This window comes from Lampris incognitus, chromosome 5 (assembly GCF_029633865.1).
Source record: "Lampris incognitus isolate fLamInc1 chromosome 5, fLamInc1.hap2, whole genome shotgun sequence".
Taxonomy (NCBI): Eukaryota; Metazoa; Chordata; class Actinopteri; order Lampriformes; family Lampridae; genus Lampris; species Lampris incognitus.
This window is the reverse complement of record NC_079215.1, coordinates 16,345,294-16,367,509: the sequence shown is the minus strand read 5'-3', so window position 1 is coordinate 16,367,509 and position 22,216 is coordinate 16,345,294. Positions and strand designations below refer to the sequence as shown.

At 47.9% G+C, this 22,216-nt stretch overlaps 1 protein-coding gene across 1 annotated transcript in view; it reads right to left on the bottom strand.

Annotated features, from left to right (window-relative positions):
- Positions 1-19,633, bottom strand: part of gpr179 (G protein-coupled receptor 179) — a 49,407-nt gene extending 29,774 nt beyond the window's left edge. Inside the window, exon 1 of the mRNA XM_056279800.1 lies at positions 18,756-19,633. Coding sequence (XP_056135775.1) covers positions 18,756-19,633 — 878 coding nt within the window. The remainder of the gene's footprint in view (positions 1-18,755) is intronic.
- Positions 19,634-22,216: the final 2,583 nt, after the last annotated feature.

Sequence of the window (22,216 nt, the reverse complement as noted above, 5' to 3'; positions counted from 1 at the left end):
CCATATATATTTATATATAATCTGATTTTATTGAATCATCTGCGTTTCAGCCACATCCCCTGCAGCCCCGACGTTTCCTCCACAGACCTGCATGGCTTTAAAATGGCTTCTCTTCCAACTGTCAGATTTTATCCAGCTGTCTTGATTCAATCACTTTTTTTATTCCTAATGCTTACCAAAACACCCCCAGTGCACTGGTGAAGAAGATCACAGGGGTGGTTGATGCCAGTTGTACTCGTTTTCTAAAAATCCAGGGTGGGATGTGGAAAATTAATATCGCTGCATTAAGGGCTGAACTTCCTAGCTGCAGAACCACTCCAGGTACTGAGAAAGTCAAGTTTCATCAGTTTCTACAGCACTTCATAAACACGAAGAAGTTTGTAACATAGTGCTTCACAAGAGATAAGAAGCATGTTAGGAGCACAAATAAATCTAATAGGAAATAAAAACCAGTAAAAAGTAAATGGAAACTAATATCTCAGACAGAAGGAAAGGCCAGTGAATAAAATAGGGTTAAAGACAATGTTTTTTAAAAATTTGAATGTGATTTTTGGGGGGGGGGGTTCTCCCTTTTTCTCCCCAACTGTATCTGGACAATTACCCCACTCTTCGGAGCCGTCCTGGTCGCTGCTCCACCCCCTCTGCCGATGCGAGGAGGGCTGCAGACAACCACATGCCTCCTCCGATACATGTGGAGTCGCCAGCCGCTTCTTTTCACCTGACAATGAGCAGTTTCACCAGGGGGATGTAGGGCGTGGGAGGATCACGTTATTCCCCCCAGTTCCCCCTCCCCCCTGAACAGGCACCCTGACCGACCAGAGTAGGTGCTAGTGCAGCGACCAGGAGACATACCCACATCTGGCTTCCCACCCGCAGACACGGCCAATTGTGTCTGTAGGGATGCCCAACCAAGCCGGAGGTAACACGGGGATTCGATCCGGTGATCCCCGTGTTGGTAGGCAACGGAATAGACCGCCACACCACCTGGACGCCCTCAAGATGAATTTCTTTTAAAGTTTAATTCAGCTGATCTGGTGGGGAAAACATATTCCAGTTTCAGTTAGTTACAGAAAAAGCCCAGTCACCCACATTTTTTAACCAGGACCTTGGGACCACCCGGAGCCCCTGGCTGGCAGATGTGGCAGGACTATGTGGAGAGAATTACAGATTGGAGCAAAATCTTTTAAGGCTTGACAAACACATAGTAGAAAAGAAAAAACAGATTTAAACCTGAAGATTCACATACAAACCTTATTTGGTATGTTTTTGATTGCATATTTTTTTTGAAAATTAACGTGTTTTCCAAAACGGTGACGAAGGCGTACGAGTTTAAATACTTGGGGTCAACTGTCCAAAGTAATGGGGAGTGCAGGAGAGAGGTGAAGACGAGAGTGCAGGCAGGGTGGAGTGGGTGGAGAATAGTACCAGGAGTGATTTGCAACAGAAGGGTACCAGCAAGAGTTAAAATAACAGCTATGTTATATGGTTTGGAGGCAGTGGCACTGACAAAAGAAAGGAGGCGGAGCTGGAGGTGGCAGAGTTGAAGATGCTAAGATTTTCATTGGGAGTGATGAAGGACAGGATTAGGAATGATTATATTGTGGCAGGATGAGGAAAAAACACAGGGGACGAAGGCAAGTTTGCTGTTTATTCCTCAGCTCCAAAACCAAACTACAGCAGGAACAACCCTGCACCAGCAAGCCCGGGAACGTAAACCACGCCCCCAGCTCACAGTCCTGCTGGGTGAGAGGCATAGCCCCTAGTGTCCGCCACACAGCCCCCCCCCCCCGAACACCCAGAAGGGACTCCTGGAAAGAAAATTAGTGTCTCACTGGAGGCTTAAGCAGCCTGCCATAACGGCTGCGCCGTCCCTCAGCCAAAACAGTAGGTGAAACACTGTCCAAAGTCGGCTGAGAAGCAGAACGCTGAACCTGTGAAGACACTGCCGGGGTCCTGGAAGGAGGACGGCCCCGACGGGGAACCTGGGCCGGAAACACAACTTCACCTGCCACCCTGTGCGCCGGTTTAAGCCTATCAAGCGTGACACGCTCCCTACGCCCACCCATATCCAGCACAAAACCCTTAGGACCGGTCTCAAGAACCCGCAATGGGCCATCGTATGGGGGTTTGGAGGGGCGAGCGGTTAGCATCATGCCGTACAAAAACAAAACGAGCCGACATGAGCTCCGCAGGCACGAACGACCGCGGAAAACAATGGTGAACGGGGCCTGGAACCCGAGTGCTGTTGGACAAAAAAGGATAAATGGCCGGATGGGGTCGAGGAGCGGAACTCCCAGGCAAAAATTCCCCAGGGACGCGGAGCAGCTGACCGAGCATCAGCTCAGCAGGCGAAGCGTCGAGGTCCTCCTTAGGAGCCGAACGCAACCCGAGCATAAGCCAAGGTAAACAATCCACCCAGTTACCATCCGAGAGCGCAGCACGCAGCGCTGCCTTGAGCGACCGGTGAAAACGTTCACACAAGCCGTTAGCCTGAGGATGGTACGCGGTAGTGCAGTGTACCTGCACACCCAAGGATCGTGCAAGTGCCGACCAGAGCTCTGATACGAACTGGGGGCCCCTATCTGAGGTGATATCTGACGGAGCACCGAAACGGGCGACCCAGGAGGAAAGAAAAGCGCGTGCAACATCCGAGGATGTTGTGGAGGACAGAGGGACAGCCTCTGGCCACCTGGTGGTCCGATTCACCATTGTGAGCAGGTGCGTAAAACCCTGTGAAGAAGGTAGAGGGCCCACCAGGTCCACATGCACGTGGTCAAAACGTCTGGCCGGGATCGGAAACGGTTCGAGGGGCGACTTAGTGTGCTGGTGGACCTTAGCGCGCTGGTACGCTACACATGCAGCTGCCCACCCCTTTACGTCCTTGCAGAGGCCAGGCCAGATGAACTTGGAACCGACCAACTTCACCGACGCCCGAACTCCAGGGTGCGAGAGGGAGTGAATCGAATCGAAAACTCGACAGCACCAGGCCACTGGAAAGATGGGGTGGGGACGGCCGGTGGAGACATCGCAGAGGAGGGCAGGACTGCCTTCCTGCATCACAGCGTCCTCCAGCTTGAGGCCGGTACGCGTTGACCTAAGGGCAAGGACGTCTGGGTCGCTAGGCTGGTCGGCAGCCATAGTGGAGAAATCCACACCGAGGTGCACAGGACACACAAGCACACGCGACAGACAATCAGCAACAGGGTTGGACTTCCCGGCCATATGCTGAATGTCCATTGTGAACTCGGAGATTGCCGCTAGGTGGCGCTGCTGACAAGCAGACCACGGCTCAGTCATCTTGGACATGGCGAAAGTCAGCGGTTTATGATCCACGTAAGCCGTGAATGGGCGACCCTCCAGCAGGAAGCGGAAATGCCGGGTTGCAAGGTGCAGTGCCAGCAACTCCCGGTCAAAAACGCTGTACTTGCGCTCGCTATCTCGCAGTTTGCGGCTAAAAAATGTGAGTGGCTGCCAGGCATTCGCCACACGCTGTTCGACCACAGCCCCCACGGCTATGTCAGACGCATCGGTTGTTAAAGCTATGGACGCCATGGGTGTGGGATGGGCGAGGAGGGCAGCGTTAGCCAGGGCGCACTTAGCTCCGTCAAAGGCCTGGACCCGTTCGGGAGTCCAGTCGACAGGGTCGTTAGCCTTCTTAAGCCGCAGGGCTTCGTAAAGTGGCTGAGGAGGTGGGCCGCGCGAGGGAGGAAACGGTTATAGAAATTCACCATGCCCAAGAATTCCTGCAATGCCTTAACAGAGACTGGGCGGGGAAATTCCGCCACCGCTTGCACCTTAGAAGGCAACGGGACCGCGCCTTGCGGCGAAATGCAGTGACCCAAGAAGTAAATCACCGGCAGTCCAAACTGACACTTGGCCGGGTTGACTATCAGGCCGTGTTCGTCCAAACGACGGAAAACCTGTTTCAGGTGCGCCAGGTGCTCTTCATCTGACGGACTGGCCACTAATATGTCATCGAGATAAACGAACACGAAATCAAGGTCACGCAACACCGAGTCCATCAGCCTCTGAAAGGTTTGCGCAGCCCCCTTCAAGCCAAAAGGCATGTGCATGAACTCAAAAAGCCCAAATGGGGTGATCACTGCTGTCTTGGGCACGTCCTTTGCGCGCACGGGAACCTGATGATAGCCGCGCACCAGGTCCACCTTGAGAAAATAGTGGTACCCGCCAGGCGTATGGAAAAGTCCTGTATGTGTGGGATGGGATAGCGGTCATTGGCGGTGACGTTGTTCAGGCGGTGAAAGTCGCCACAAGGCCGCCACGACCCATCCGCCTTGGGCACCATGTGAAGCGGTGAGGCCCACGGACTGTTGGAACGCCTCACTATACCCAGACGCTCCATGATGGCGAACTCCTCCTTGGCTGTAGCCAATTTTACCGCGTCGAGGCGCCACGCACGCGCAAAAACTGGCGGTCCCAGAGTGGGAATGAAATGTTCTACCCCGTGTTTAGTAACCGCGGTGGAAAAGGCAGGCGTAGTCACCGATGGGAAAACCACCAGCAAACGCTGAAAAACATCCCCTAATGCTAAAAAGTTAGCGTGTGTTAACGGCCCGGCTCTCCCTGTCTCGCACGGAACAGTGGCGAAAGACACAGCATCAATTAAACGGCAGTTTGCAACATCAACCAGCAGACCATTAGCACACAGAAAATCCGCGCCGATAATAGGAATGTAATGGCGGCCACTACAAAGTCCCACTCAAAATGGCGCCCGTGGAAACAAACAGTCACCAACCTTGTGCCAAACGTTGCAATGGACGAACCGTTAGCTGCACTTAACTGTGGGCCGCCGCCTTCGGTCGACCTGTCTGTCTTAGCAGGAGGGAGTAGGCTCTTTTGCGAGCCTGAGTCCACCAGAAACCGTCTTCCTGACATCGTGTCCTTAATGAAGAGCAGCTCACTACGTCCGCCAGCGCCCACAGCTGCTACTGAGCGCTGGCCCTGGAGTTTCCCGGCGCCTCAAACGTGCACGGAGGGACGCAGCGCCTCGCCTTGCCGCTGAACCGCTGGTGGAAGAAACAGAGGCCTCTCCCACGCCGTCTCCAGGCAGTTACTCCAGCCACCAGCGCCGGGTCCACATCCTCTGACACCGGCTGCAGAGGCTCAGATGCCACACTCCGCACAGAGAACTGTCTGGTAGCCAGCAGAACCCGATCGGCCTCCTCAGCCAAACCTCGGCAGTCACCAGCGGCCAGACACGGGGAGTTAGCCAAAGCCGCGCGCACAGGAGACGGAAGCTGGTGCAGGAAAACGTGCGGGAAAAGGAATCCGCCTTCGTCCGAGCCTAGCAGCGACAGCATATTGTCCATGAGATCCACAGCCATCCCGTCACCCAAACCGGATAGGGAAAGGATTCTATCTGCCCTCTCTGCGGCAGATAGGCTGTACCTCCGGAGCAGAAGATGTTTGAGGGCCACGTATTTATCGTGTTGCGGAGGGGCGCGCAACAGCTGCATGGCCCGGCGTGTGGATTGCTGGTCCAGGGCAGCGACGACCAAATAGTATCTGGAGTCGTCCGCGGAGATTCCACGCAGGTGGAACAGCGCCTCGACATGCTGGAACCACAAAGCCGGGTCGCTCTGCCAGAACTCTGGGAGTTTCACAGCCGCGGCGAGAACGGCCGGCTGTGAGAGTTGGGGCGGCGTGGCCGAAGTGGATTCACACTCATCTTCTGCTCCGAACATGTTCAATTCGGGGTCACCAATGTGGCAGGATGAGGAAAAAACACAGGAGACGAAGGCGAGTTTGCTGTTTATTCCTCAGCTCCAAAACCAAACTACATAGTCCATGGGCCAGAGCCCAAAATTTCCTATTTCGGTACACTCCAGGTGGCAAAACTTACTTATAATTTTTGAAAGGATCCATGTCTGTAGATGATATTTTGGTATGATAACCATTCCTGAGTGGCAGCTGTATCACAGTTATCAGCTCATGAAGTTTGACGCTGGTGCATATCCTGGTTTAGCCTCATGGTCAGGACATTTTTCAATGTTCTATAATATTGTCTTTGGTATCATTTTAAAGGGGACCTTCTTAGCTTTCATTCAAGCCCTGTTGTGGATATTTCTCACAAATATAGAGGTCACTTGAGCTCTTCAACCCGTCAATAACACACATCTTTCTGCAATGTTCGCCTAAACTATATACTTTCTTTTAGCCCTGTGGCATCTAGGAATATCAGGGACACAAAACACAAAAACTGGAATACTCACAGGACTGTAAAGATTCAGGAAATGTATAATATACCCATACTATTTCATTGTGTGAGGTGATTGTGAACCTTAAATTAGAAGGGCATTATTACTAAGAAACTAACTAGACCAAAGCCAGTTAGTCCATGGGTCAGACCAGATATCGATATCACCCAAGGTGACACAACTTCACTGGTGCCATTTTATTTGGTACACTAACAGAAGTAAAATAATACATGATAACCTTTCCAAATGAGCAGCTATTTCATTTTTCTTTCAGGAAACCTGTTTCTGTGCCTCTCACGATTGTGTATTTTCCCAGATTTTTACAAATATAGCATTTCAACACCCCTGGTACTGATTAGCCTAGCTTAAACTCTGGGACAGTTCTTAGTTGGCCAACAACCAAGGATAACCAGTACTGTGTACTTCCATTCATTGTGCTAAGCTAGGCTAACGTGCAGCCAGATAGCTTTCTACTAAACACATATAGAGGAAACTGGTATCTATCTTCTTGTCTCACTCTGGAGAAGATTGTAAGCTAATTTCCCATAATGTTAGCATGTTCTTTTAATGTATATGTTAATATGATTAGTTAAAGTGGCTACGAGGAACTTTCATCTTGTGTTGATTTTAGCAGCCTCAAGTGGACAAAATACAGCTGTTGCATAGCAACTAGGTAATGTATCTATTTGTGGCTATGTAAGATAAATAATGGTAATATGACGCTGGTGAAGCAAAGTAAACTTTGTTTTAGTAGTGTTCATACACCTAAGTTACATGTATTTGTTTGTATGTGGCAGGTGAAAACTGACTGAATATGGCCACTGGTGAACAAGCAAGTTTTTACCCAATACCAAAGCGCCCACGGGTGGAGTGCATTATCCACTGTTCTGATGATACAGATAAGCTGGTTTCACTACAAAGTGTCGACTCATGGAGAACTCTGCTCAGGGCAGCTCAGATACGAAATCATGCACAAGTTTTGAAACTGGCAAAAGACATTCCTGAGGGACAGATTCCAGCAATCTACTACCACAGAAAGTGTCGCAGTATCTTCACTATGAAGCAAATTCTTGATGGCCTCCTTGCAAAAGAAAAGAAAAGTTGTGTCTCTGCTGAAGAGAAACAATCTAAGAGAGTAGCTCGACATGCTCCAAGTACATCTAGGACTTATGATGCAGAGTGCATATTTTGTCAGAAAAACAGCAAATATTCCAAGAGACAGAATACGAGAGAAGTACTGGTGCAGTGTCGAGAACTGCGAGCTGATGCAAAGATCAGGAGTGCAGCCACAAAGAAAAGGGACAGCAGAATCCTTGCCATTGTGAGTAGAGACCTTGTAGCAGCTGAAGGGCACTACCACAGGTCATGCTATAGACTTTACACCAAAGAAGAGGTTTCCAAAGGAGAGGTTGCCAGCAATGAAGATGATGATGCTGCAGCCTAGTATGAAGCTGCTATGAATAAGGCATACAATGAGCTGTTCCTCTTCATCAGGATGGAGCTTTTTGGCAATCCTCAAGTGATGACAATGACTGATCTCACTTCTAGACTGGTAGCTTCAATGAACTCCCAAGGCATTGCCCAAGTCAAGGAATCAACCAAGAAGCACATAAGGCGAAACCTGGAGAGTGAGTTTGCTGGAGCCTTGCAGATATTCCCTGATGAGAAAGGAAAATTCCTCCTCTATCCCGATAACTTGTCCATGAGGGAACTTGCCAAAGAAAATCAGTCTCTCAAAAGGGAGCTGCAGACCCTGAAAAGTGTCAGTGCACAAGATGTTATAGCCAAAGCAGCCATCAAATTGAGAGCAGACATTAAAAGTCAAGATGTTCCTCAAACCTGGCCGCCTGAAGTCAAACCAGAAGCAGAATGTCCTACCATTCCAGAGTCGCTCATTATCTTCCTGTACTCTCTACTCACAGGCTCAAATGATCCTGATCATGCATCCCAGAGAGTGCAGTGCCTTCTGTAGTCATTTGGCCATGACATAGTATATGCAGTGACATGTGGAAATACCAAGCCTTCCAAGCACATTGTTCTGCCATTCAGTGTCAAATCGTTGACAGGAAATGTAGAGTTGATAAACATCCTCAACCGACTTGGTCACAGTGTGTCCTATTCACAGATGGAAGAGATCAACACTGCCCTGTGTCTCCAGAAACTCTCATCATCAGGGAGTGGCATTGCCCTTCCAGCTAACATCCATCCTGGCATATTCACAACTTTAGCCTGGGACAATATCGGCCGTCTTGAAGAAACTGTCAGTGGTGAGGGAACATCTCACAGAGTCAATGGGATTGCTGTGCAAGCAAAGCCAGTCAACCCACTTCCTGTCCAACCCATGCCCACTGTTCCCAAAACAAAGAAGAGAAGCATTGATGGACCCCCACCAATGTTACCAACTTACAATGCTGGACAACGGGTAGGGCCACCACAAAGCAAAAAGTCAGATGCCGATACTGCAGCCAATACTAAGCTTGCCAGAGAGAAAAACCTTCTTTGGGTCCTAGCACGCATGTCACAACAAGAAGAACAGTCAGTCAGCAGCTGGACAGGCTTCAACATCCTGACTCGAGGAGAGATGACGGTCATCCCCGACAATATAGGCTATCTGCCTACCATCAAAGCTCCAGCGACACAAATGTCTACTGTCAGCGAGGTGCTTAACCAGTCACTGAGCATCATGCAGTGCTTAGGCCTGAGGAAGATTGTCTGTGTCTTTGACCAAGCCCTGTATGCGAAGGCTGTCGAGATCACATGGAAACACCATGACAAGTTCCATGATATCATCATTAGGCTTGGGGTATTCCACACCATCTGCACACTGCTGGCAATAATAGGAAAGCGTTTCCAAGATGCTGGACTCAAAGACCTCTGCATTGAGTCTGGCATGATTGCAGAAGGCTCAATTGCTGGTGTTATGGATGGCCGCAAGTACAACAGGGCAGTGCGACTACACAAGATCCTGTATGAGGCTCTCATGCGACTGACCTTGAATGGTTTCCTGTCCTGGTTGGAAGAAACTCACAGGAATGACATGGTTCACCTGAATGAGACACTGAAGACCATTGACAGCCTTGGGAAAGAAGTCTCACAACATGCTTTGAAGGAGGTACTCGAGAACAGCTCTTGTACACGCATCATGGATCTATTTGAAGTCTACCGTGAGTTCCTTAGAGGTGGAAACGGCAGCCTCTCGAACTTCTGGATGTCCTATTTGGACATGGTTGAAATCTTGTTGGGGCTCATCCGAGCATCCAGAGAGGGAGACTGGATGCTACACTTGGCTAGCATTCGAGCAATGATCCCATGGTGCTTTGCTTATGACAGGATGAATTATGCACGCTACCTCCCCTACTACTACGCCCAGATGTCTGAGCTGCCCATCACACACCCAGATGTGTACACAGAATTCATGGAAGGAGGCTTCTCAGTCCAACTGGGCTCCACCAATCCCTTTGGCCGAATCCTTGTTGACCAAGCTATAGAAGAAACGGTGAACAAAGACACCCAAACAGCTGGAGGGACAAAGAGATTCAGCTTGAAGCCAGGAGCTGTGACCAAATATTATCTCACAGCTGAGTATGGAAGCATGTACCTCAGACAGCTGAGAGACCTGACAGGTCAAGGCAGGCGCAAATGGTCTCATCCAGATCTACAGAGTCCAAGGATCAAGAGAGATGAAGCAGATGTCCAGTCTCTCATGGACCTTATGGAGAATAACTGGCTCAATCCTATGTCCCCTGATGAGATTGATTTGGTTAGCCTCTCCACTGGCAACATGGCTCCACCTGATGTGACCATAGATCTCTTGAGAGCTCTTGAGAAAGGAGAAGAGGCCTACCAAGCATTCCAGCAAACAAGGTTAGATGCAGACCCACCACCTGTGAAATTCCACGACAAGATGACCAAGCAAAGTCTGAAAACATTCTCCAATGTCAGCACAAAACAAGCTCATGGAAAGAAAGCACAGGATGTGGTTCTGAAGGCAGATAGAAACCTTTTCAGTCACATGATCCTGGTGGCTGAAAGCAGGAAGGTGAATCTGAAGGATGTCCTTGCCTACCCATTGGGCCCACTACCATGGGCACTGGCAAATGCTGATGGGTCCTTACGAAAAACAAACAAGGCTGCACTTGCCAGAGAGCTTGAAAAGAATGTATCTCCTGCAGAAGACATCCCAATCCCATCTACTTCCATCATTGATGGGATGAGCCTGGTCCAAAAAATGAATGGCAACAACAAAACCTTTGCACAGGTGGCAGAGTCAGCCTTGACCCAGGTCCTCCATGAGGGAGCACAGAGTGGGAGGATTGATGTTGTTTTTGATGTCTATCACTAGACTTCGATCAAAGATGCTGAACGACTGAACTGGGGTGGAGACATCACTCTCCAGTACAAGAATCCTGCAGGGGGACACCACGTCCAGCAGTGGAGAAAATTTCTGTGCAGTTCCTCCAACAAGACCAGTCTCATCAAGTTTCTGGTGGAAGAGTGGAAACTCCCACGATACAGAGCTATGCTGCATGGCAAGGTGTTGTACATGACCTGTGAGGAAACCGGCTACAAGTTGACAGAAGATGGGTGTGAGGAAGCAGCAGAACTGCACTCCACACATGAAGAAGCTGACACCCGTCTGCTCCTGCATGCATTGCATGCAGCAAATGCGGGCTCAAAGTCAGTTATCATCACAGCTGAGGACACTGATGTCATGGTGCTTTGTCTTGGCTTCCAGAAGGACATCACCTGTCCCATCTACCAGAAGTGTGGGACTCAGAACCGCACACGGTTTGTCGACATCACCAAACTGGCAAGTTCACTTGGAGACAGCATCTGTGACAGCCTAATTGGCTTACATGCCTTCACAGGCTGCGACACTTGTCAGTGCATTCGCTGGTCGAGGGAAGCTGAATGCCCTGAAGATAGTGAGAAAGCACACTTCCTGCCAAGAGACTTTTAGTCAACTGGGACAGACATGGAATGTGAGTGATGAGCTGTTCCAGAAAATTGAGCAGTTCACCTGTCGGATGTATGTTGCTAATAGCAGCACTGCTGAGGTGAACAAACTGCGTTACCAGCTCTTCTGCACCAAAAGGGGAGAGGTTGAGTCCAGCCAGCTGCCACCATGTAGAGACTGTCTCTTTATGCATGTTCAACGAGCCAACTATCAGGCAGTAATATGGAAGTGCTGTCTGCAGGCTAACCCTGTGGTGCCAAGCCCTACTGAGTATGGATGGACAGACGATGAAGGCAAGCTGGTCATTTACTGGATGCGCTCCCCACCTGCACCAGATTTGGTCTTGGAAATGCTAACATGCAAGTTTGTGCATTCATGCAAAATGCCAAGCTGCATGTGCCTGTCAAATGGACTTCCATGCACAGACATGTGCAGGTTACAGACCTGCAGTAACCAAAAACAGCAGGATGGTCCAGAACTGGACTTTGAACTTGGGGAGTCAGATGATGAGAGAAACGAGCAGTTTGATGAATGACAGTGTGATGATTCTGATGGTATTACTGTGGTAGTAGTCTATTGATGCACAGGATGTTGATTCTGGACTTGGTTACCCAGAGCTTGATAACAATAATGTAACCATTTTCACATATACCCATTACCCTACCCATTACCATTACATATACCCACTAATGATATGGGATTACATGTATCATTGACTAAGTATATGTAAATGTCAATGTTGTTTAAAATATTAAAATAGTTCATTACCTCACTATGGTATTCCTTTTTATCATGTATTTTGATTGTGTATTTAAACAAATGTATAGAGACCAGTTTGTGACCTAACTGGCTTTGGTCTAGTTCTCATTTAAGGCTCACAATCACCTCACACAATGAAATAGTATGGGTATATTATACATTTTCTGAATCTTTACAGTCCTGTGAGTATTCCAGTTTTTGTGTTTTGTGTCCCTGATATTCCTAGATGCCACAGGGCTAAAAGAAAGTATATAGTTTAGGCGAACATTGCAGAAAGATGTGTGTTATTGACGGGTTGAAGAGCTCAAGTGACCTCTATATTTGTGAGAAATATCCACAACAGGGCTTGAATGAAAGCTAAGAAGGTCCCCTTTAAAATGATACCAAAGACAATATTATAGAACATTGAAAAATGTCCTGACCATGAGGCTAAACCAGGATATGCACCAGCGTCAAACTTCATGAGCTGATAACTGTGATACAGCTGCCACTCAGGAATGGTTATCATACCAAAATATCATCTACAGACATGGATCCTTTCAAAAATTATAAGTAAGTTTTGCCACCTTGAGTGTACCGAAATATCGTCTGGCCCATGGACTATACAGCAGGAACAACCCTGCACCAGCAAGCCCGGGAACGTAAACCACGCCCCCAGCTCACAGTCCTGCTGGGTGAGAGGCGTAGCCCCTAGTTTCCGCCACAATATTAGAGGGACAGCTCAGGTTGGACGGTTTGGAGACAAAGCAAGAGAGGCAAGATTGAGATGACTTGGTCATGTGTGGCGGAGAGATGCTGGGTATATTGGGAGAAGGATGCTGAATATGGAGCTGCCAGGGAAGAGGAAAAGAGGAAGGCCAAAGAGGAGGTTTATGGATGTGGTGAGGGAGGACACGCAAATGGCTGGTGTGACAGAGGAAGATGCAGAGGACAGGAAGAGATGGAAACGGATGATCCACTGTGGCGACCCCTAATAGGAGCAGCCAAATGTAGTAGTAGTATCTTTTTAGAAAACAGCTAATCCATGGATATCCAAATCACGAATGCTTTTGTGGATGCTCATTTTAATGGTTTGTGTTGGGAAGGACTTTATCAGGGAAAAATGAAATGACACATAGCATTATTTATCTGCATGATAATAACTAAATGCGGAATAATCAGGCAGGAAGCTGCAAGTCTAAAGAAGAAGCGGTGAAGTTGATGTGTCTTAACAAGGAGATGTAACAGACCCAGCTCAAGAAGACCTTTACCAACACATACTACAACTACCAAAGCTAAAACTTGGGTTCAACTATGGATTTTTGTTTTTTTTTTGTTCAGCAATGGCAGAGACGCTCACACAATAGCACTGGCAACACTAACCATGCCAGTCACGTGTTTTTGTGTGAATTTTATCATTTCAAATAAAAAAGGCTTAAAGGAAAGCAAATATTGAATAAAATCCCCCAAATCTGCATTAGGTCTTTTACAGTCGCTTGGGCTGGATGCAATTTCGTTCAATAAAAAGAAATTCAATAAATTGCAGTGGAAATGCAATAACTTAAAGTGACCGCATGTCTTTGAGCTGCAAGAGGAAATCATAGTACCTGGAGGAAACGCATGCAAACAAAATATGCATATACACTGACCAGCCACTTTATTAGGCACACTTGTCCAACTGCTCGTTAACGCAAATTTCTAATCAGCCAATCACATGGCAGCAACTCAATGCATTTAGGCATGTAGACATGGTCAAGACGATCTGCTGCAGTTCAAACCGAGCATCAGAATGGGGAAGAAAGGTGATTTAAGTGACTTTGAACGTGGCATGGTTGTTGGTGCCAGACGGGCTGGTCCGAGTATTTCAGAAACTGCTGATCTGCTGGGGTTTTCACGCACAACCATCTCTAGGGTTTACAGAGAATGGTCCGAAAAAGAGAAAATATCCAGTGAGCGGCAGTTCTGTGGGCGAAAATGCCTTGTTAATGCCAGAGGTCAGAGGAGAATGGCCAGACTGGTTCGAGCTGATAGAAAGGCAACAGTAACTCAAATAACCACTCATTACAACCGAGGTATGCAGAAGAGCATCTCTGAACGCACAACACGTCGAACCTTGAGGCAGATGGGCTACAGCAGCAGAAGACCACACCGGGTGCCACTCCTGTCAGCTAAGAACAGGAAACTGAGGCTACAATTCGCACAGGCTCACCAAAATTGGACAATAGAAGATTGGAAAAACGTTGCCTGGGTCTGATGAGTCTCAATTTCTGCTGCGACATTCGGATGGTAGGGTCAGAATTTGGCGTCAACAACATGAAAACATGGATCCATCCTGCCTTGTATCAACGGTTCAGGCTGGTGGTGGTGGTGTAATGGTGTGGGGGATATTTTCTTGGCACACTTTGGGCCCCTTAGTACCAATTGAGCATCGTGTCAACGCCACAGTCTACCTGAGTATTGTTGCTGACCATGTCCATCCCTTTATGACCACAGTGTTCCCATCTTCTGATGGCTACTTCCAGCAGGATAACGCGCCATGTCATAAAGCTCGAATCATCTCAGACTGGTTTCTTGAACATAACAATGAGTTCACTGTACTCCAATGGCCTCCACAGTCACCAGATCGTAATCCAATAGAGCACCTTTGGGATGTGGTGGACCGGGAGATTCGCATCATGGATGTGCAGCCGACAAATCTGCAGCAACTGCGTGATGCTATCATGTCAATATGGACCAAACTCTCTGAGGAATGTTTCCAGTACCTTGTTGAATCTATGCTACAAAGGATTAAGGCAGTTCTGAAGGCAAAAGGGGGTCCAACCCTGTACTAGCAAGGTGTACCTAATAAAGTGGCCAGTGAGTGTATATGCAAATTACACACCGATGCCCTGGAATTGAATTTAGGACCCTCTTTCTGCAAGGCAATAGTGCTAACCATGCCCCCCTCAGAGTAAACATTTCAGTGATTTATTTATTATTTTGAAAATTGTTGAAATTAACTACCATGCTTTGAATGAGGTTTGACATCCTTGAGTCCTTGTAATTTAGCCCATATCCACATTTGGGCACTTGGCCCCTTAATTGCTAAAGCTACATAACCACTGGTGGGACACAGTAGCAACACGTGTTCCGTTTTTATTGTCGTGTTGATAAAATACTGATGATTAACTGTGATGTTTTAAACATTTGAGTTTTGGTATTTTGGAAAATTGGTTGTGCAGGCAGGGTGGAGTGGGTGGAGAAGCATGTCGGGAGTGATTTGCGATAGAAGGGTACCAGCAAGAGTTAAAGATGGTTGTGAGACCAGCTATGTTGTATGGTGTGGAGATGGTGGCAGTTATGAAAAGACAGGAGGTGGAGCTGGAGGTGGCAGAGTTGAAGATGCTACGATTTTCATTGGGAGTGACGAAGAAGGACAGGATTAGGAACGATTATATTAGGGGGACAGCTCAGGTTGGATGGTTTGGAGACAAAGCAAGAGAGGCAAGATTGAGATGGCTTGGACATGTGTGGAGGAGAGATGCTGGGTATATTGGGAGAAGGATGCTGAATATGGAGCTGCCAGGGAAGAGGAAAAGAGGAAGGCCAAAGAGGAGGTTTATGGATGTGGTGAGGGAGGACATGCAGGTGGCTGGTGTGACGAAGGAAGATGCAGAGGACAGGAAGAGATGGAAACGGAAGATCCGCTGTGGCGACCCCTAATGGGAGCAGCTGAAAGTAGTAGTAGTAGTAGGTTGTGCCGCAATTACCAGACTATATGTGCAAAGGATGTTGGGATATCTGTTTCAGACAAGTATGAGTCTAGTAAAAGAACATTGTTGAAAAGTACGGCCGTCTCATGTTTCATAATTTACTGAATAGTAACCCCAAAATTTTGAAAGGGAAGTAACTCTGTGTGACACATTTGCACAGGCATGTCCTGGATTACCATGGTCAGCCAATAAATTATTTTGCAGTTTGACAAACTGAATTCAATAATAAACATGGGAAAAAAATCTAAATTCCTCACATACTTTGGAAATGCTAATGCCATTTGAAGAGTACTTTTATTGGCAAATGTTGTGATGAATTTTGCACAAGTTTGAGACTTTGAGACGAGGAAACTGGTTTACCTGTAAAACATCCTGAAACACTTTAGGTCAGATCAAAACATTTAAAAAAAAATCACTAAAACTGGAATAGAGAAAGAAATGTTGTGACAGCAAAGTTGTGGTGTGTACCTCAGCTCATATACCATAATGCAACAGAATTAAGACAGCATGAATCTTAACACTTTACACCTGAGTACCAGCAGTGACATCATCAACATGGGACAGACTGGGGGAAATGATCCAACTTTAATGCAGCACATCACAAGATAACAACAGACTAATCTTTAAAATGTTTCAGCTGCCTACCATCACAGACATCTCTGGTGTGAGAAGCCATGCTTTTGCATGTGTTATACATGCATGTGTTTGTATGAGTGTGTGTGTGGGGGGGGAGCATATATGGGTGTGTGTGGGTCTGTGAATGTAAGTAGATTTTTTTTAATAATTGTATAGTGTGAGTCTGTTACTGTGTGTTTCTGTGAATGAATTTAAGTGTCTGTGTACATTTGTTTGTTCATGGAAGTGGATGTGTGTGTGTGTGTGTGTGTGTGTTAGTGAAACTGCACGCCTATGTGTGTGGGAATGTAAGTGATAGAGTTTGCATGAATATTAGTGTATCGAATATCATTAGTCTATATATGCATGTTTATATATATATATAGATATATATATCTATATATATAGATATATATATAGATATACACATACACACACACAGTGCATCTGGAAAGTATTTTCATACCCCTTCACTTTCCCCACATTTTGTTATGTTACCGCCTTATTCCAAAATGGATTAAATTCCTTTTTTCTCATCAATCTACATACAATACCCCATAAAGACAAAGCGAAAAAGGTTTTGTAGAAATTTTTGCAAATTTATTAAAAATAAAAAACTGAAATATTGCATGTACATAAGTATTCACACCCTATCACACTATTTGGGGTATTTCTCCCATTCTTCTCTGCAGATCCTCTCGAGCTCTGTAAGGTTAGATGGGGAGCGTCGCTGCACAGCTATTTTCAGGTCTTTCCAGAGATGTTCAATGGGGTTCAAGTCTGGGCTCTGGCTGGGCCACTCAAGGACATTCACAGACTTGTCCTGAAGCCACTCCTTCGTTGTCTTGGCTGTGTGCTTAGGGTCATTGTCGTGTTGAAAGGTAAACCTTTGCCCCAGTCTGAGGTCCTGAGTGCTCTGCCGCAGGTTTTCATCAAGGATCTCTCTGTACTTTGCTCCATTCATCTTTCCCTCGATCCTGACTAGTCTCCCAGTTCCTGCCGCTGAAAAACATCCCCACAGCATGATGCTGCCACCACCATGCTTCACTGTAGAGATGGTATTAGCAAGGTGATGAGAGGTGCCTGGTTTCCTCCAGACATGACGTTTGGCATTCAGGCCAAAGAGTTCAATCTTGGTTTCATCAGACCAGAGAATCTTGTTTCTCATGGTCTGAGAGTCCTTTAGGTGCTTTCTGGCAAACTCCAAGTGGGCTGTCATGTGCCTTTTACTGAGCAGAGGCTTCCGTCTGGCCACTCTACCATAAAGGCCTGATTGGTGGAGTGCTGCAGAGATGGTTGCCCTTCTGGAAGGTTCTCCCATCTCCACAGAGGAACGCTGGAGCTCTGTCAGAGTGACCATCGGGTTCTTGGTCACCTCCCTGACCAAGACCCTTCTCCCCCGATTGCTCAGTTTGGCTGGGCGGCCAGCTCAAGGAAGAGTCCTGGTGGATCCAAACTTCTTCCATTCACGAATGATGGAGACCATTGTGCTCTTCGGGACCTTCAAAGCTGTAGACATTTTTTTGTACCCTTCCCAAGATCTGTGCCTCGATACAATCCTGTCTCGGAGGTCCACAGACAATTCCTTTGACTTCATGGCTTGGTTTCTGCTCTGACATGCACTGTCAACAGTGGGACCTTATACAGACAGGTGTATGCCTTTCCAAATCATGTCCAATCCATTGAATTTACTACAGGTGGACTCCAATCAAGATGTAGAAACATCTCAAGGATGATCAGTGGAAACAGGATGAACCTGAGCTCAATTTTGAGTGTCATAGCAAAGGGTGTGAATACTTATGTACATGCAATATTTCAGTTTTCTATTTTTAATAAATTTGCAAAAATTTCTACAAACTTTTTCACTTTGTCATTATGGAGTACTGTGTGTAGATTGATGAGAAAAAAAAGAATTTAATCCATTTTGGAATAAGGCTGTAACATAACAAAATGTGAGGAAAGTGAAAGGGTGTGAAAACTTTCTGGATGCACTGTGTGTATATATATATATATATATATATGTGTGTGTGTGTGTGTGTATGTGTATGTGTATATATATGTATATATGTATATGTATATGTATATATGTATATGTATATATATGTGTATATGTATATGTATATGTGTATATGTATATATATAGAGAGAGAGAGAGAGAGAGAGAGAGAGAGAGAGAGAGAGAGTGAGGGGGGGTATTGGTGCCCCTAAGTCTACTAGTGTTTCTTTGTTAGCCAGTGTGTGAAAATGTGTGTTCCTGTCTGTGTTTGTTTTATTTTGTCTATGCGTTCTATGTGTGGTAATGTGGGTGTGTAGGCTATGTGTTGTGTTATTGTCCATTTCTGTTATTGCATGAGACTCTATGTATGTGTGTATGTGTGTGTATGCGTGCCTGCACAAGTGTGTGTATGTATGTGTGTGAGTATGTCCGTGTTTGTCTGAGTATGTGTGTGTGTGTGTGTGTGTGAAGTTCTCTACCTGAACTCGGGGGTGAGGTCAGGCTTAAGGCCGTAGAAGGAGGCGGACAGGGTGAGCCTCCAGCTGGGCAGGAAACGGCCATCCTTGCAGTCCAGGAAGGGCGCACTGGCCCAGCGCACCCCGCTCCGGTTGGTGACGTAACTGTCGCCTCGCCCCCATTTGGGCGTGTCCAGGGTGCTGAGGTCATTGACGAGGATCCGCTTGGACAGGGTGGCCGACGGCTCTCCGGGGCGCTGGAACTTGAATGCCGTGAACCAGCTGTCATCGGGGGCCGGTGCTGGGGGGTGCAGGCTCTCCCAGGCCTTGGACAGGTCCTGCAGCAGGATGGTCTGGACCTTCGGGGCAGCGTCCCTGGAGGCACCCAGCACTAACTGGGGCGCTGCAGCTGCTGGGTCAGCATCAAAGGTGAGCAGTGCGTGCTCAACGCGTGTGTCGGCCTGCAGGAGTGCGCGCACCGCGGCGTGGTACCACTCCATATCCTCATACACGCTGCTCTCGCGCAGGTCGCTAGCTTGGAAGGCCATGTTGAAGAAGTTAGCCGTGTTAGCGAGGGCGTCAACGGCGGGAAGCAGCGGGCCTTGGAAACTTGCCGGTGGTGGGCCGCTCTGCCCGGGGACGCTGTAGGGCCGCGGGCACCCCGCCGCTTCGAGAACGGAGGGGTCCCCGCTGTATAGGAACGTCTCTACTGGCGACCAGTCCTCTTCCTCCTCCTCCTCCTCCTCCACTTCGTCCACTTCCTCTACTTCTGCCACCTGGACTTCTGGCGGGGACGTCACGTTCGCCGCGGAGTCCGTGCGGTTCTTCGAGAGGTCAAGGGTCGGCGGTTGTGCGCGGGCAAGCCGTGGGAGCAACAGGAGAAGGAGCAACACGGGAGCCATGAGTCAGGAGTCAGGAGAGTGTGTGTGTGAATGGCGAACGATCCAGTTTTCCCTCCTGTAATGTGATTTCCTTGTCAGGCAGAAATGCAAGTGTCACATCTTGGTTTAGGTCTTTCTGTTATTATGATTTCCACATCTGCCGGCTGGAGTCACGCTGAAAGAGGAGGAGCTGCAGTAGCAGCAGCAGGTGTCTGCGCGGGCGGCGAGTCGTTCTGCGGCGCCGTGGCTTTCTCAGCACACGGGTCCATCTGATACACACCAGCGATGTACAGAGCCTTTTTATGCACACGTGCGTAATTCAATCCATGTGTCTCAGTAGGATGGGGAGAGAAAAGGGGGAGGGGGGCTGGGGCTCCCCTCTAAACACTCAGCATCTCCGCCGCCCGCGGTTCTCTTGGTGTCTTGCGGCGCATTAGATTCTGTTCTCCTCCCCGCGCTCCCAACAACTCCACATACTCACGCAAAGCAGGATGACGCCGGAGTGGAAGAAGGGAGGAAAACAGGAGAGAGGCTCCGCACCAAAGCGAGCGGGGTGTGCGCAACACCTGGGGTAGGAAGGAGGTTTAAGGGAGAGAGAGACGGTAAATTGAATAGTTCCCTCCCTCCCTCTCTCTCCTTCAGGATTGTTTCTGGCTCTTCAGACTCCTCTTTTGGTCTGAAGCTTCTCTGCGAAAGTGTTTCTCATCCTTTGCCGTTGGGTGTGATAACCCTGCTGCCCAACCTCCCCCATCCCCTTCCTCTTTTCACTTATCTCTCGCTCTCTCTCACCCTCTCTATCGCTTGCTCTCTCTCTCTCTTCTTTCCCATTCTCTGACCCGCCCTCCCTGTCTCTTGTGTGCACACACGTTGTTGCCTTCCCTTGTGAGCTCTCTGTCCCACCTCATCCTTCTCTCTCTCTGTCTGTCTCGCTCTCTCTCTCATTCCCTCTCTTGCCCTTTCAGTCATCCCGTGATCCCTTCCTTCTATTGAGTAAGAGCGCTCCGTTTGTAGACAGTAGCACATCTGTCGGCGACAGACTGTGTATGTGTGTGTGTGTGTGTGTGTGTGTGTGTGTGTGTGTGTGTGTGTGTGTGTGTGTGTGTGTGTGTGTGTGTGTGTGTGTGTGTGTGTGAGTGAGTGTGTGAGTGAGCGATAGCAAAAAAAAAACATTGCTCACCTCATCCACTCTCTCCTGACCCGGGCGGTGCAGGAGGGGTTAATCCGTCAAGTGCGCAGGGATTCTCGATTCGATGGGCGCCCGAATACAGCTTAACCTTCATTCCTGCAATCCATCATCATCTGCTCTGAGCACACACATAGCCACACAAATACTCACGCACACACACATGCAGGTGTGTGTGTGTGTGTGTGTGTGTTTGAGGGGGGGGGGGGTTGTAATAGAGATCCATGTGGAACGTTGTCATAATGTTTGGAAATATGAATGAAATACGTAACAAGATTGACACAATATGTTAGACCTATACAAGTATGTTGTAATGTGCTTAAAATATTAGGCAATACCCCTAAATGTAAATCAAAAAAATATTAGGTAGTACCCCTAAATGTAAAGCAGGGTGCCAAAGCATACTTGTAGATGTGGTGCATCGTGAGCGGGAGCACAGGCGCACTTTGGGTGTGCAAGTGTGTGCGCGCATATGGATATCCAGATTGACATTCACCATTCACAGTGTACTAATGTGTTGGAGTCTGGATAAGCAAGACTGGGGGGGGGGGCTGAATTATGCAGTGAGAGAGAGAGAGAGAGCAAGAGAGAGAGACAAAGGGAGAAGCAGATACAGAAAGAGAGACCGAAGAAACCAAAGGGAGAGTAAATGAGGCAGATAGGGAGAGGAGAAGAATAAAGGGAGAGAGAAAGGGAGAGAGTGATGGTGGGAGGAGACAGCTTTATGATGTAGAAGGCAACTCCAATCATGGGGTGGGGGGGTGTCATGCAGGAGAGAATCCTTGTTTTGGTGGCCATGGCAACGGGTTACTGAGAATTCTCCACACACACACACCTCACACATACACACACACCACTCAGGACTTTACTGCAGAGAGACAGTACTGCAGTCAGGCCTTAGGCTAGACCGTCACATGGTGTGTGTGTGTGTGTGTGTGTGTGTGTGTGTGTGTAGCTTGGGTGTGGATGGTGAAAGAGAGGAAAGATCATGAAAAATAAGTAAAGCTTATGTGTGCACCTGAGTCTCTGTATCTATGGGTGTGCTTCAGTGTGAATGTGTGTGTGTGTGTGTGTGTGTGTGTGTGTGTGTGAGAGAGAGAGAGAGAGAGAGAGAGAGAGAGAGAGAGAGAGAGAGAGAGAGAGTTGGTGAAAGACAAGAAAACAAATACGTAAGCGCCTGAGTGTACCGGTGTTTATGAGAGGGGTTTTCATCCCGTGTGTGTGTCCGTGTTTGTATGTGTGAGCGTGTGCTTTTCACATTGTGCGCTCGGGGAACGAAGTGTCACTTGGTCCCTCTGTTGGTTCGTCTGTCTGCATGTGTTTCCCAGTTGAGCTGCAGAAGGGAGACAAAGAAGTACAAAATGTTAACAAAAAAATATGTCTAATTAAAACTCCAAGCCCATTCGTTCTACAGTATTTTA